At 36.9% G+C, this 17,823-nt stretch overlaps 1 protein-coding gene across 8 annotated transcripts in view; it reads right to left on the bottom strand.

Moving 5' to 3' along the window:
• The window catches only part of LOC110454647 (centrosomal protein of 170 kDa-like), a 109,973-nt gene that overhangs the window by 56,676 nt on the left and 35,474 nt on the right, over window positions 1-17,823 (bottom strand). For 7 of the 8 annotated variants that reach the window (XM_021504280.1, XM_021504275.1, XM_021504281.1 and 4 more), the window contains exons 2-4: window positions 13,886-14,002; window positions 1,453-1,542; window positions 469-547 (exon numbers count right to left, since the gene is read on the bottom strand). In XM_021504280.1, coding sequence (XP_021359955.1) covers window positions 469-547; window positions 1,453-1,542; window positions 13,886-14,002 — 286 coding nt within the window. Of the gene's footprint in view, window positions 1-468; window positions 548-1,452; window positions 1,543-12,204; window positions 12,440-13,885; window positions 14,003-17,823 lie in introns of those variants that run through there. The other variant, XM_021504282.1, reaches the window with a different exon arrangement.

Below are 17,823 nucleotides of genomic sequence, written 5' to 3'. Positions count from 1 at the left end.
AACAATTCTACACAGAACAACACAGTCCTACATAACTGATAAACAATTCTACACAGAACAGCACAGTCCTGCATAACTGATAAACAATTCTACACAGAACAACATGGTCCTACATAACTGATAAACAATTCTACACAGAACAACAGTCCTACATAACTGATAAACAATTCTACACAGAACAACACAGTCCTACATAACTGATAAACAATTCTACATAGAGGAGCACAGACTTTCATAAATCCTTCTACACAGGACAATAAAATCCAAACAATAAAGATTTTATAATAATATTTTATAGAAAAACAATGAACAGGACATTTCCATGCCTGGAAGCTAGTGGTCTCCTTTCTTAACTCTCCAGCCTGGGGATTACTAAGGACAGGTTGACAGACAGGAACTAGAAAGTGATAGACAGGAACAGGAAGTCAAAACAAAGAGAAGTGAGGGCGGAATGAGAAAAAAGGATATCCTGTCCTAGACGAACAGAGTCCATATGTTCCAACGTAACATACTCCTGGTCGTGTATACGCCGGTCATTCACGAACGTCTGTTAAAATATAAAATATACACGAATGTTAAAATCATGACAATCAAACATTCACAAACATCTAAAACCTGAGAAAAGACGTCAACAGGAAACATTACATACAGATATAGACAGATTCATCATTCTACACAAGTTACATTGCCACGTACACATTTGAACATCAGCCAAACATATGGTTATTATACAGTGGTTAGAACATTGTACATCTGTATTAAAGTCTACATCCTTGATGCACAACCAATATACATGTAACATATTTCAATTTTTTTCTTAAGTAAAACAAAATAAAAATTGAAATTTTAATGGAAGTTTGTGTAAGCACAGATCATGCATAATGTACAAGTGACAGTACTGTGTTAGTCCTTCAAAACTCCAGAGTTAACCAAATCACACAACAACTGGATCATAATGTAATACTTAGCTACAATAAAGGTACTGGTAATAAGATCACTGTTTTGCTTTTTGATATATAGTTAAGGTGATTTTTACATCCATCAGATAAAACTACAAGACCCTTCAGATTAAAATTTGATAAATCACCACAGGAGACCAACAAAATATGAACTTACTACGGGTATGTGCCACATACATACATTTTTTAAAGTACAAACACAGATATATATATGCTTGAAACAGAACCTAAAACCTTTACAGCCACTTGTGTCACCTCAACAGATACTTTATGTATTTAATGTTATAAGGATTCCAGCAAGAGATTTAAAGGGTACAATGTCACCGATAAAACTACTACTTCCCTTCATATCAAGTAGCATCATTTATGATGAGACCAAATCTTACACACTCTTCTCAACTGACAAAGGAACAAGCCAGGTTTTCATATAAAACACGTTTGTTTATTCTAATCTAAATACGATTATAATGGTTGAAATCAAACTGACACTTACCCCATTGGCTGTAGTGAGATCCTTGATTTTGAACTTGTTCAGGTAATGATCAAATGTTATCACAGCGTGGCGCTTGTCAACAGTCTCTGACTGAAATCATATAATTATCAAACAGATTAAAATCTTCCTCGAAGAATAAATCATATTAACAAATGAAACATTGATCCTGATCGATAAAACAGATAAGCGAGTTCATTTCAACAAAACATTTCAGAATTCACTTTTTTTTCTGATCTGATCAATTTATACTATCCTCGTATACCGTCTCCAAAAGTAGTTGTTGTTCTGATCAACAGAATCCAAAATATAGGCATGTTAACTCATTCACCCCTGAAATTTGATAATGAACTATTCAAACCTTTGAATTAGAAGAGTTCAAATGTGTCTTCAGGGGAATGAGTTAAACTGTATTCATAATGCATACTGCTGTGCAGTGTAATAGCAACATCATGCTAAGTTTTGATATGCATCGTGTAATATCTCACATTGTGATGGCAATACCCTAATGTCACAAATTTATAGCAATGGCGATGATGGAACTTTCTCTGTGGAATAATCAAAAACTGTACAATTTTACATGCTTTGGCTGACTTTGTGATGAACGAATCTCAAGCTCATTCCCATTACATCTGACTTTTAAGACACTTGTATGAAATGGTGACTGGTTTGAGATCTTCTTTATCAGATCTGTTTCCTTGTACAGTAATATGATGACACAAAGTAATCCTTTAATAATCAGTAAATGCATGGAGGCTATCGACAGTTAACACCAAAGAAGAGCATCGCAGATGACCAATATCTCAAAGTTATTTAGCATATTTCTAAATGATATCAACATTATTGGTGCTTGTACCCAACTTATCATAAAGGTTATCGCTAATACCGAACATATATATACGTATATAGACTTCTTCTTTCAAAACACTTGAGCTAAGTGACCTAAAGGCCTGGTCATGTTTTTCAAATATGAGTTGGCATGTTGACTGAGATTGAGTAGGCCACATATACCGTACAGAAATGTGAAGCATGCTGCGGGTCAGATACTGGATGCCATACAGCATGCGAGGTATTTGAAGAAAGCATTTTACAAGTAAACTGTCAGCATCAAGTTTACACAAAGTGCCACAGTTGTCAGTCCATAAACTATGTAATGGATTAGAATCCATCTTCAAGAAGTGTTGAAAACATTTATATCCCGAGTGGGCCATACAGACATAGCTCACACTTCTACACTTACATCCTGTAGACAACACAGCAATTGCTGAGGAACAATGGATTATATTTGGAAGAAAACAACGTGGAAGACAACACAACAAGTATCCACTGAAATGAATCAGATATATGACCACATGCAATCCTGAAGAAATGTATGCGATTCCATCAAGCTCTGTGGAACAGAAACGGGCTGTGAAGTGTTGTGAGAACCATTTGCCTTTTAGATGTAGATTTGGTGTGGTCAGGATTGAATTATTTAGAATTGTGTGTACAGTCAGCTGTCCTGTTTGGCTGGTAGTCAGGAACCGTTACACCCAGCATATGTACCACATCATGCCGCAGTTGAAGGTGGCTTGCTGTACATCTTCAGCGGCAGATTATTAAATATACATGACCAAACATTCTATACCAAATCTAATTGTCTATCATGGGATGGACTGATAGTTTCAGTATTATGTAATCCTTCAAACAGCTTGAGCAACAATAGCACTGTCTAAAACACTCTAGTGCCAGGATGTCTCTATAGTCTCTACAGATCACTTTGAATTGAGACAGTTACTTGGCATTACCTTAAACTTATTACATTAAAGCTTTGTCCAGTCTTCTGTAATGTACATGTATCAATGTTAGAGGGTATAAAATGTTGTTGTTCTTGACATCCAAACTTTGACTTCTGGCCAGGGCGATATATGCTATCAATTAACCTTTGAGATTTAAGAATGTTTCTATTCTTGACCACCTGAGTTAGACCTGACCATAGTGACCCACGCTACCCTACCGATGTTTGAGAGTATAGACTGGTGTCATTCTTAAACTACCAAACATTAACTACCCACAACAACCCACACTACCTTCCATGCATGCTTGAGAGTATCATGTTGTGTCTGTTAACCAACAAACTCTGATTTGACCATCGATCCACACTACAATACCTGGTATGTTGGAATCTTTGACCTGACCTATCAACCTACACTACCTATTATGTATGTTCAAGGCTTTGACTTTATTATGGACACCCATTCTACCTATCATGTATGTAAATCATTTTCTGACCTAACCATGGTACCAGAACCTTGTTTGAAGTTAATGATATCATATTGATTCTTAGAGGATGACCAATAAGTGAAGTATCATTGTGCTTTATATCTGTGTTCATTCTAAAGTACAATCTACAAGTTTTAGCAGGCAACTATCTGATTCACAAGTTGGGGAATCTATGTATACAGGTACATTCATATTATGTTAGGAAAACAAAATTTTGGCATGATTTCAGTGTTCAACCCTAAAGGAATTTTGACCTCACAATGCATCGAAATTTGGAGCATGACATTGCAAAGCTTTCATCCAATGAAAATGCTTCCAGCTTTTACAGGTATACCACATGTGGTATATATCAAACATGTTCAATCATTCACAATGCTATTTATTGTGCATGCTGAGAAAGGTGAAACAGACGCATGTTATGGTAGAAAAACAGTCCCAGATTAGCTACCATCCATGGCTCAATAACTTTCATATGAAAGACAACATCTTGGATGCAACACAAATAAAGGTTCCAGTTTAGTTTGTTTTCTATGTATCTTTACATTAGTACTAATACTTGTGGTATATTCCACAGACATCATCCTGCCAGCTGCCCGCCAAAATATGTAGGAGCAAAATTAAGATAAGCAACCCTCATCATAAGCATGACAGAAGGAATCTCCAGTGATCATGCTACAGAGAAATCCTCAGTGACAGACACCATTGTTAACTTGATATCAGACCTGCTGGACCTCAACACAGTAATTAAGACAAGTTTACATTGCTCTATGGGTCTATTAGCTTACTGTCCACTTCATTCTGATGCTCCTATTGACTCAAGAAGGGTGTTCGCTACACCTGTACTAACGAGGTACCACGGCTAGTCACACCTGGACTAATGACCCATCAAGACCTAGTAAGAAGACAGTTATACACATAGATGTGAGATAGGCCATGTGTAAGGTTCTGATCGGCTGTACATCTATATGTTTACAAACTCCTCAGGGAAGATCATCACCCCTTACACATGGTATATAGACAGGCAGGTTAGGTAGACGGACTGATTGTCTTCCCACTGCTTTGTAACTGTCATGTGGAATAAAAGATTGTTCTCCTTATACTAATTGCTGGGTTCTTATGTTATTGCATCAGGACAGACAGGTACACACATTATACAATTATGGACTTCAGGTGAGGTCTATCCCTGATTTACGGACCTGGTCTGAACAATATTATTTTCAGACCAGGTCCGTAAATCATAGATAGACCGAGACTGAAGTCCACAATTGTCTTATTATATGACATTTTATAATGAGATTATTAATTTTTCATGTCATAAACACATGGATGGCATGGACCATTTTGGAATCACAGAGTGAAGGACTTCAAATACAAAATAGCATACACACAAATTTAATTTCCGATTCAATTCATGTGATATTTGATTTTAAGTAAATATTATTTGTACAATCGACATCATTAATATTCACATAGTTCAGAATTTGATGAGATAATTCATTTTAGTTGAATTCAGTAGTGTGATTGGTAACAGAATTACAGACTGGCTGGGAAATTACCTAGGCCTATTTTTAGAAGCGGTTCGTAACACTTTTCTATTTTTAGAAGCGGTCTGTAACACTTTTCTATTTATAGGTCGAGGTCTGCAACACTTTTCTATTCATAGAACGAGGTCTGTAACATATTAACAGACTCGTCACATGACATCGCTCCTCCAATCAGGGCTGGGAATTAGCACGAGTCATATAATAAACTATATTACCACTTACATATATCAGACATACATACTGGTATACCAATTTACCACTGGTAGATCACATTGATGTACATACTGGTATTCTGTATCACCACTGGTAGTGGTAGATCAGGCTAGTGTACATCCTGGTATTCTGTATCACCACTGGTAGTGGTAGATCACATTGATGTACATACTGGTATACCAATTTACCACTGGTAGATCACATTGATGTACATACTGGTATTCTGTATCACCACTGGTAGTGGTAGATCAGGCTAGTGTACATCCTGGGATTCTGTATCACCACTGGTAGTGGTAGATCTGAGTAGTGTACATACTGGTATACTGTATTACCACTTGTAGTGGTAGATCAGGCTAGTGTACATACTGGCATACTGTATTCCCACTGGTAGTGGTAGATCAGGCTAGTGTACATACTGGTATTCTGCATCACCACTGGTAGTGGTAGATCAGGCTAGTGTACATACTGGCATTCTGTATTACCACTGGTAGTGGTAGATCAGGCTAGTGTACATCCTGGTAATCTGTATCACCACTGGTAGTGGTAGATCATGCTAGTGTAAATCCTGGTATTCTGTATCACCACTGGTAGTGGTAGATCTGGGTAGTGTACATACTGGTATACTGTATTACCACTTGTAGTGGTAGATCAGGCTAGTGTACATACTGGTATTCTGTATTACCACTGGTAGTGGTAGATCTGGCTAGTGTACATCCTGGTATTCTCTATTACCACTGGTAGTGGTAGATCAGGCTAGTGTACATACTGGTATTCTGTATTACCACTGGTAGTGGTAGATCTAGCTAGTGTACATCCTGGTATTCTGTATTACCACTGGTAGTGGTAGATCTGGCTAGCGTACATCCTGGTATTCTGTATCACCACTGGTAGTGGTAGATCAGGCTAGTGTACATACTGGCATACTGTATTCCCACTGGTAGTGGTAGATCAGGCTAGTGTACATCCTGGTATTCTGTATTACCAATGGTAGTGGTAGATCCAGCTAGTGTACATCCTGGTATTCTGTATTACCACTGGTAGTGGTAGATCCAGCTAGTGTACATACTGGCATACTGTATTACCACTGGTAGTGGTAGATCAGGCTAGTGTACATCCTGGTATTCTGTATCACCACTGGTAGTGATAGAACAGGCTAGTTATACATATTCTGTATATACATACACCCTGTTGTGTCTCCCCTATGGTTATACCTATGTTATGATGAGGATGGGTAGGCATATATTACCTTAATCTAATGATATATTGACAGGTGTTGCCCCCTGTTATGTCTCCCCATGTTTACCTTTCCACACATACCTGTACTACCTTGTTGTGAGTGGGTTTATTGATCAGGGCAGTAACCAATACACACAAACCACAGCACCATACCTACAGTAGTAAGAACTGCAGATTTATGCTGGCAGACATGTCACTCAATAATGGCTCCAAGAGTTAATATAAAATATTGGTAATTTACTTTTCAATAAACTACACTTTTCCTTTTCAATTATGGCATGAGTGCTGGTTTCTTTTAAAAAGTAACATATATTCCAATAAATTGTTCTTTTCATCTCCTTTATGGTAAACTGCATGGGTCTTCATAGAAAAAACAGCCTAAGAACTTTACATATGTACAGGTATATCTGTAAAGTAGGTAGTCTGTCCAGCTTAGCTGGTCCTGAAGATGTCTGTATCAGTGATAGGTTTGGTGATATATCTTGCTCCACTGTCTTTAAGGTTTAAATACTGGTATTGATTTTAACACAAAAAAGATTTCCCTCTTTTATAATTACAGGATTTTTATGATTATTTTGATCCCATAGGTAATAGCAGATTCCAGATCCAGGTTTCCAGTAGTTCTTAAAAGTACATTAAATCATGTATCAAAGAATTTAATGGCTTACACTCATACGCAAATGCTAATGGATCAATAAAATTGAAATGAACAGCAATAAAGTGTATCGATTATAGGCTGATATCACTACCTTTTAAAACCAATATCCCTGGGAAGTAGGTCAAAGTCAGAACATTTTAGTTTCACTTTTTACATCTACACATGTATAAAATCTGCAATTCCATAAGTAATGGAAGTTTTACCTTGATAGAATCTGTGATTACTCTAAAAGAGTTCCTGATCACCAGTGTAATGACCCTGTCCCCGAGTATCACATACAGCAGTGTGAATCAATCCTTGACTGGGGCTAAGATAACACAATACTTCAGCATAATCTTCCTCTAATCCTCAACCCACAAACAACCAACACAATAATACATTACACCCCATGCCCTTTAGAGCATTAGCACCAATACAGGAATGTCCTTTTATCTAACAGAACTTCGTCTGGTAAAGTTTGGACCATTTGTTTAAAGCTAATGACAAAGTCTTAAACACACAGTTTAATCACTGAATTCCTAAACATATCATTTCCATGATACACTCTTGACCACATCTGATCCCTGCAACTCCTTAACATCAAGGCCTGATAAAGTCTTGACCAGGTTTGAGCCCTGAAAAATATTTAAACATAAAATCCTGGTAAAATCTTGACCAAGTCTGACCACTGGAACTTGTGTCCTGATCAACTCCAAAGGAAATTTAAAACTCCAAACTAGATCTTCTTCACTCCTGTATGGCTATTTTACATCGTACAGGAAGTATACCTTACCACACCAGTCTGCTACATTGTCCCGGACCAATACACCACTAGAGATGGTTTAAACAAGATAGATCTATTGCACTTCAAAATTATGCTGATACCTTGAATATTCTGTATGGTTTTTAACATGCGTGTTTTCCATGTGATCAGACAGCAATGTGGACTACAAAGTGGTCATCAGACCGTTGATCTATGAATAGTAATATATACCTGTCCAATGGCCGTATGTCATGCATTACCATCAACTGGGTGCTAAATAACGTCCATAACTAACTATAAGGGACAGCTCATAACAGGTTACCTATGTAAACGTATACAGTTTCAATGGACTTCCGACCTGACCTGTATCTGTGTTTCACCGACAGAGACCACTGGGCTGTGTTTGCTAAGTATTGTGGCCATCTATAGAAGGTCATACATCTTAACCCTTTCATCTCCGTATAACACATACATATTATAAAGTTGTCCTTACAAAGACAGCCACACCTGATTCCAGAACTGGTGTTTAGTGCCTCTTCCTCCTGACATTTCAACATTTTTTTTCAGTAGAAACAGAATCTTGACCCGACTTCATCTACCTGCATTCCTATCCATGCTGTTATGGATGTCCATGACAATCTTTATCAGTCCATATTTCATCATGACATAATTATATTCACTGGTATTTAATAATCTATTTTATAACATCAAAGATAACCATTGATTATTCAATAGGACTTGTATATTTTGAAAAGCAATGAACTGACAGGCAAGTGTAGCACTGTGCTAGTGGAACTTCTGGGCTTACTCTGTTGGACAATACAAATATAGTAACATCACAATATGATAATGACGGCTTAAAGGTACTGTCGCTATCTGTTATCAGTTCAAAGGCAATACATTTATACCAACACTGGATGTAATCTGCCATTTTTCTTCACTTGTACAAATATGGTTTCTTAAATGCACAATGATGGTATTCTCTGTAAGGTTTTGATGAATGCTATCCTATGGCATCTTCACTTGTTGTAGCTGTGGGGACGGTAGCTCAATGTCTGCTACTTTTATTTTATTTGGAAGTTTGAAATTTTAAATTAACAGACCCATGGCAACACTTGTTTCTGTTAGTGCTTATGCAAATTCAAATATCAAAAGTAATATATACCACTAGCCAAGTGAAGTTGTAGATACACCACCGATACAGTTATACCATGTACCATATTCATTTTCCATCCTACATATCAACTAAAGAAATTGTGCTGTAAGGCAATACAGCGTAACACCATTCTCCAACTAGGAAGGGAGTCGAATGTCAGGTCAACCTTGAAATTCTCATTTAGTATGAAGGGTCACTTTAATTTGTTAGATCACTCTTACATTGAAACTCAAGATCTTTATCAGTGTAGAATCTGGTCACATACACAAACAACTTGAGTAGAATAATGAAGACATAAACTACCACATATTCAATCCTGTCTACCTGTGTGATACAATCTTTCCAAAGCTATTAATTAAATGTTATGTGAGGAATACATTCATGTTTTGATATTTGTAAACAATGAACTTTGCTCCACACTTTTTTCTTGAGCTGATATTGCTTTATGATCATAATAGTTGTAAGGGAATCACTTTTCTATTTCCATGGCTACAAATGCTTTGTATCTGACACTTGTTTTAGCTTTGAAGTCAGATTTCTGTTCCAAAAATGAAATCTTCTTTATTATCTCATTATTACAAAAAACACTTTTTTGTTCCAACTTCATTTAATGTTTTTTAAATTGTCTGGGGGTATAACTTGCAACTTTTATTTAGGTCTAGTCCAAAAACACATTTAAAACACATCTATTAGTGTTTTTTTAATTCTTTAAACAAGAAAGATGAAAGAAAGTCTATTCCTTAAACAATATCACTTGTCAACAACTTATCAACTACTGATTTGTCTTCAGATATTCTTTTGAACTAAAACTCATGTTTGCTCATAAAGCTTTCTGTTACATTTACGAGTTCTGCCAACAGAAATTTGTCTATGAGTCGACACATTTATCAAATGCAACTTTTCTATTCATATACTAACCGACTTTCTAAACATAAAGCATTTCATTATAAAAACGTCTATCCTACTGCCTTTTTTTGGCCAATTAAACTTGCTGTTCTACCACCTTGTTTGGTCAATGAAATTTTCTGTTTTATCAACTCGTCTTGGCAAGCTCTGATCTTTTGGCCATCAACATTTTCTGTGCTAACATCAAGCTTGAGCCAACTCTTCCGGCCAATGAAGCTTAACCTTTCTGCTCTACCACCTCGACCACTTTGTTCGCCCAAATGAAACATTCTGTCCTACAATCCAGTGTAAGTCTATCAAGGAGTATGTACAACACTTCATACAACACTTGTAACCTCTTATATCATAATGGAAATTCAAACCAAAACATTTACATGTTTGTTTAAGTTTAGGTATCACAATCTATACAGAAAACATCCTCAGGTAAAAAAACATAAACCTGCAACCACGTACATGTACAAATGGTTAAAGTCTATAAGGAGTTGCGGTTGTTGTGTTAGTGGAACATATGACCGCTCCCTTGTGTAAGGGTGGCGTTCACTGTACAGCTATATTAATATTGTGGTAGCCACAGTTAGGTTATCATTAGGGGATAAGACCTACATCAAATAGTATATATCCACCAGAATTAACTCTTACCTGACCTAGATTCTAAAAAGGAAACAAACCATTTTACAAACTTTGTCAGATGTTTGCCAGTCGTAGTATCACTCGTATACAAAATACAAATTGTGAAGTTCACATTATTATGTAGCAGAACTTGGTGATTACCAGTAAACCAGGTAGCTCAGTTGGTTAGAGTTTGGAGAGCCTTGGTTTGAACCCCAGTCGTGCTGTTACATTTTCCTTATCCTGTAACTATTAGTACTGTTGACCAAACCCTTGCAACAAGACCTATGCATGAGTGGTAAAGGGGGCTACATTTGTGCCATCCTGTTTCAATTGCAGTTTGAAACCTGCCTAAGAATAAATTGAAAACATATACCAACAAAAGGCTCTAGAGTAAAGGTATTATGAAACCTGAATAGAAAGAAGATTTATCTGAATACTGAATATTTTGTTTTCAGATGTGGTATAATGATGAGATTTTTTTTTATAGTTTTCTCACTTTGGCTAAAGATGACATTCACTACTCTCAGACAAGGTGACCCACCACAACTTAGAGTCGTTTTACATCCAGGTATAATACTTGTACAGATTTACATTTACCACCTTACATAAGGGTTATGCTGTCAACAGGTTTTTACATGTAGACATTACTTGGACACCTTACACAGATCCTCTTACTGTCAGGTAACACCTCTGACAAAGCCCCAGTGTAGATTATTGTCGGCCAGGTCCACCCAGGGACCAAGTGTTTCACCATTAAATCACCACATACCAATTTACTGTGTTACCCCTGTAGCCTAAGGAGGTGAGGAGAACCTACCCTGTGATACAATTCATCAACACTTTTGTACGTACTTGGGGTGCCCTCCCACCCCCTACATTGATCAGTCAGCGGCACTGTAACACAGAGCCTGTCTCCCACCTCCTGGGAGACGATGACTAACAACACTTTCAATGCAGCCTTTGTGAAAACTACCACATTTGATTGAAATATAAGATTTAGAATTAGCACAAGAGGTAATTCAGATTTAAATGTTTTATATCCTGATACCATATTACTTTTCTGACAATGAATGCTTTATTTGTCAAATAAAATTAACATTAACAATATATATAATGCTGTCCTCTATATTATCTAAACAGGTAAACAACACATTCGCAATGACGTAGGTCCTCACAGATAAGATAGCTTCAGATGTATGTATTCTTATGGAAATTATTTTATTTCGCTTTCATTTAGATAAAGAATTAATTAAATCAAATTTTTCTTTTTATTTGAAAAGCAATGAATATTGCGTAAAATTATCATTTCTAAGTATGTTTCTATTGTAGATCGGACAGAAAGATAACAGATTTACAAATATTTAAAGGGATCAACGTCAATTACCAGTGTGAGATATCACCTGATAAGGTGTAAATGTCAACTCACCTGACAGAACTAAGGGAGCATCACAGCATACAACTGGACTACAAACCATCCCAACACAAAACATCAGTGTCCGTACATCACAACAGTCCCAACACAGTACAAGGATAGAACTTATAATTCCACCTGTATCTCTTCTCAACACATCCTTAATGGTCTCAAATCGTCTATAGGATTACCACATATTTATCCTGAAGACCTTTACCCAGTATTGTAGGCCTGATATATACCAATACCCTGAGTTCACCAATCAATACACACATCATACACACCACTATCAATACACAGTGTGTATCAACCTGAATAACCCTACATACATAATCATCAACTTGATTTATACATTTACCTGAGGGTGATAATCCAAACCAATTTACAGAATGTGAATTTTCCAAAGTAAACTAAAGAAAGGTACAACACATTACCTTGCTATGCTAACATAACCTTTGGTATAACACATATGACAGGCCATTGATCTACAGCTTCATGGGTTATGGCTCTCCACATGGAAGGAAAACATGATCTTTGAGGCCCGCTTACCAGATGATTCCAGTCACAGAACACCAGTGGGTGTGTCCAGACAGAATGGTGTCTCGCTAAGGGAGTACAGTGTCCGGTCAATGATGGGGAAGACAGATCCCTAACTGACCATGTGGACGTCCTCAGTCACTGGCTAAACAGGTTTCCATCACAAACATTGACTCAAGCAATATCTCTGTGTACACACGGTAGCCAGTGTATAAGGTGTGTGCTCTGAACACAGAGGCAAGGGGAAATAACTCTCACTAGTTTTCGGAACTCTATTACCACATTATGAAAATATTTACAATACACATATATACACAGATGCCTGTTAGGACTGTGTAAACCATGATGTAAGCTCAGACCGATTTATGTAAATACTTGCTGTATTTTGAAACTTGCCTCATATATCAAGACAAGCATGGTCATATATAAAATACTGTAGGCTTAAATTAGAATTTTCTCATGAAAAATGCTCCATTTTGCTTCATTCTGTATTTCATTATAGACAGTAGAAAATATTATGATGTATGCTAATGTGTATCATCTCCATCCTCTCCAACTTTAGACTCAAAAAGATCTTACAAAAATGCCTGGGACTGGGAAATGTTTCCAAAACAAAGAAAATTATATTCCTATCATAGAATAAGAAGTCTGTTGAGTTCTTGAACAATAATTTTTGATGTATTGTTCCAATCTACCTTGCTATATGTGTTGGGACCAGCAGACTGGGATTTAATCTACTAAAGATTGGTATCATCCAGGGATGTGTTCTGCTTCATGTGGGTACAACAGACCAGCCATATCACCCCTCAGCAAACAATGGTATCATGCAACTGCATCAGTGTTTTGTTTTTTATTGCAACAATGGCATATTACATATAGTACATGGTATGGTTCATGTTGATGGTAAATAGGATTGTTCTCTCACAGCCATAACGAAATCTGGCAAATTTGTCTGCTGGTAAGTTGTCAAAGAACTACATGTATATGTGGAGTACATTATATATGTTCAGCATTCGTGAAATAAGACATATGAATAAATACAACTGTTTATAATGTTAGTATCTCTACAATATTTTCCTTATTTCCTGAACTCCTAACACTGAATTCAGATTATATTGACAAACCTTCTATCATCAACGAAAAAACAAATGACACTTACCCTGACAACAATATCACATTCCTCCCGGCCCATAAACAGCATGGTTTTAGGCAGTTTGTAGCGCTCCCCTTCCCCGTCCACCAGACACCAGTCCTCCACCTGCGCTGGGGCGGGGTCCTGTAATAAAAGGATCCAGCAATCAGGGGCAGGATAATACAATAACAAGACACTTGGTATCTGGACTTGATCTGGAAGTCTATAAAAACTGCAGAAAAATCAAATAAATGAGGGACAAAGTACAAAATTAGGATATAACTGAAGATAGGAATGATTGTACTTTGGGACAGATGTTCTTGTTAGGTCAAATATCTGTTCTGTATCTGGAGCTCTATGGTTTCAGTAACCTCGTTATATCAATTACCTATTACCTGCCTTCTGCTTAAGGCACTATTTCTTCCCTTGGTAACATAACGAGGCCAAAAAGTGCCTTCAACACAAGGCAATAATGAGTTTAGAACACCCACAGCAGCATATATAACTATATAACAGTGAGAGTGCCTGCCCAGGGCGGCACTATTGTTTTATAATTCTTATCCAATCAATATGAAAGGTTTTATCATGCTCTGTACAAAGCATCAATATTTGATAAGTCTCAATACAGTATCTTTGAAGAAACCAGATACCACAGATATTTCTTGTTAACAGGCAATGTTTAGTGTCTAGGAGATTTCCTGATCATTATGGTATGTAATTATTTACCTTTACCTACGGTAGGTGTGTTCCAAGTTTCACCATGATAATGCTATAGATTAAACTGTTATTGCTAAGACAAGACAAGTTAATAAAGTAAGGAAATATTTACTCAGACTCCTTGCTATAAATAGGAATACACCTTCATCGAGTGTAACTTGTATACAATATTAATGGTAACAACATCACAGAAGATAAATAGGCCTATCTTAGAAACTGGCTGCACTTAGAAGTCTGCTAGAAATAAGGAAGCCAAAATATACTGGATCTCTTAGTCAGAAATAATCCTAGGAAAGAAATGAATATTGCATTAATAAGTTATAAATATCTCCCATTTTACCAGGTTTCACCTTGAATTCTGATAATTTTCTAATTAACTAGTATTTTAAGAACTACATTTCAAACTTAGATATAAAAAAGGGTACTTTGTTAATAGAATGTAAGGCCACAGGGACCATTCTAGGCCAAATTCTTCAGTTTTTAAGGATAAACTCCCTTGAAGGAATAACTCTCTCATCTCTTAAATTTTCCCCTCTAAGCATTTACATTTACAGATTTTCTTGAATAATCCCCCCAACATTAACATTTTTTGCCTATTTCTGAGACTTTCAAAACGATGAATTTAAAACCTTAGTTAGATAAACAAAGCCATTAAGATCATATACAGGTAGGAAAGAAGGATTCCCAGAAAATCTTATCAATAATGGTATTGAATTTTTTCATTTGTAAGAGGTGAAGATCCTCATTTAAAATGGGCAAAATTTCATGTTAATCTGAAATAAAAAGAGTATTCGCTGAAAAGTTTACATTGGTCCCTGGGTCAGTGATTGGGAGAATCCTATTTAAGTGTTGTAAGTATTTGGACATGGCCTGTGAGAATACTGCAGTATAATGCACAATATTTATACAGAAAATACTCCCAATACATTTACATTTCATAGAAATAAACATACCTGTTAAGTTATAAAAGTCACTTGAATTTTTACATTTCTAAATGTATGTTTATTTGCCAAACTTCTACTGGACCGAAACGGATGCAACATCACTGAACCTTTATATAATTGGACAATGAACAAGAGACCCAATGGGCCTGAATCGCTCACCTGGTATTAATTTCACACTTGTAATCTTAAAAGTGGACTAAAATATAGCTACAGGCAGAATATCAATGTTTGCTTCATAAGAACCTATTAAAAGATTTATACATATGACCTTGAATGTCGAACAAGGACATTAGGTTGAACAGAGTTTATAGTCCTCCAACCCAGCATGCTTCTGGGAAAATATCAGTATCCTGGACCTTTTGGTTATACAGAACAAGTCATTTAAAGATTTAAACATATTTGACCCCTGTGACCTTGATTATATGTCAGTCATTTATTTGAACAAACTAGGTAGTACAGCATGTTACTGGCCCATCATCCTAGGCCTCTTGATTATTGAAAAGAAGTTGTTTGAAGATTTTAAGACATTTGACCCCTGTGACCTTAAAAGTGGGTCAAGGTCATTTATTTGAACAAACTTGGTAGCCCTTCATCCTAGTATGCAACAGGCTTAATTTCAGTACCCTGGATCTTTTGGTTATTGAGAAGAAGGCATTTGAAGATTTTAAGACATATGACCCCAGTGACCTTGAAAGTGGGTCAAGGTCATTCATTTGAAAAAACTTGATAGCCCTTCATCCCACTATGCAACAGACCCAATTTCAGTACCCTGGGCCTTTTGGTTATGGAGAAGAAGGCATTTGAAGATTTTAACACATTTGACCCCTGTGACCTTGAAAGTGGGTCAAGGTCATTCATTTGAACAAACTTGGTAGCCCTTTTTCCCAGCATGCTACAGGCCCAATATCATCACCCTAGGCCGTTTGGTTATGGAGAAGAAGTTGTTTGAAGATTTTAACACATTTGACCCAGGCCCAATATCATCACCCTAGGCCGTTTGGTTATTGAGAAGAAGTTGTTTAAAGTAAAACATTTTGACGCCGGACGCTGCGCCACGGCATAAGCTCACTTGCACTTCGGGCAGGTGAGCTAAAAATGATTATCTGAATCAATTTTTGATAATTAACAAGCATCGATATAAAAAGCTACAGAGTATAGTCCTTTACTAAACCTTAGTCACAGTTAACAGACAAATCCCAGTCTGATCTAACACAGACGAACCCTTTTCTTAGCGAACCCAGCCCAATCCATTTTTCAGTGAACCCAGAAAAATTCTTATATCAGTAAACCCAGAAAGATCCCTGTCAAAGTAAACCCAGAAAGATCCCTGTCAAAGTAAACCGAGATAAATCCCTGTCTCACTAAACCCAGACAAATCTTCAATTTCAGTAAACCTAGACAAATCCTTGTCTCACTAAACCCAGACAAATCCTCAATTTCAGTAAATCCAGACAAATCCCTGTCAAAGTAAACCCAGACCTTCCTCATCTCAGTAAACCCAGACATTCCTTGTCTCAGTAAACCCAGACAAATTCTCCTTTCAGTAAACCCAGAAAAATCCTCAATTTCAGTTAATCAAGACAAACCCCCTATCTCGGTACACTCAGACACTCCTCATCTCAGTAAACCCAGACATTCCTTGATCTTGGTAAACTTAGGCAAATCCTAGTCTCAGTAAAACCCAGACTGAAACAACCCTGTAATAAGCTCACTATGGGACACTTGGCCCTTCATCAGAGTTACTCACACCATTAAACTGAGACAACCCTGTAATAAGCTCACTATGGGACACCTGGCCCTTCATCGGAGTGACTTACACCATTAAACTGAGACAACCCTGTAATAAGCTCACTATGGGACACTTGGCCCTTCATTTGAAGTTACTCACACCATTAAACTGAGACAACCCTGTAATAAGCTCACTGTAAGACACTTGGCCCTTCAGCAGAGTGACTCAAACAATTACACTGAGACAACCCTGTAATAAGCTCGCTTATTAACGAAGAAACACTGGGATATTCATCAGAGTGACTCGCAAATCATTACACTGGGACATCCCTATTATAAGCTAACTGGTGGAATCTGGGAGCTAGAAGACAAGGGATGATATGCACACCCTTGGCTCTTATGTCTGACATATAAACCAATTAGTCATAGCGTCTTTGAGCATGCATTGGTTCCAAGAGAAAAGTGACTGGCAAATGTAACACTAAGCATTAGCAAAGATTTTAGCAGCAAACCCGAGGGATTTTAGACTAAAATCTTGAATGGAGTATTGTCAGAAACTTGGGTGAATTAATGGTA

The sequence above is a fragment of the Mizuhopecten yessoensis genome, unplaced genomic scaffold (genome assembly GCF_002113885.1).
Source record: "Mizuhopecten yessoensis strain PY_sf001 unplaced genomic scaffold, ASM211388v2 scaffold7987, whole genome shotgun sequence".
NCBI classification, from domain to species: Eukaryota; Metazoa; Mollusca; class Bivalvia; order Pectinida; family Pectinidae; genus Mizuhopecten; species Mizuhopecten yessoensis.
The sequence above is the reverse complement of the archived record's forward strand: the minus strand, read 5'-3'. Positions and strand labels throughout refer to the sequence as shown.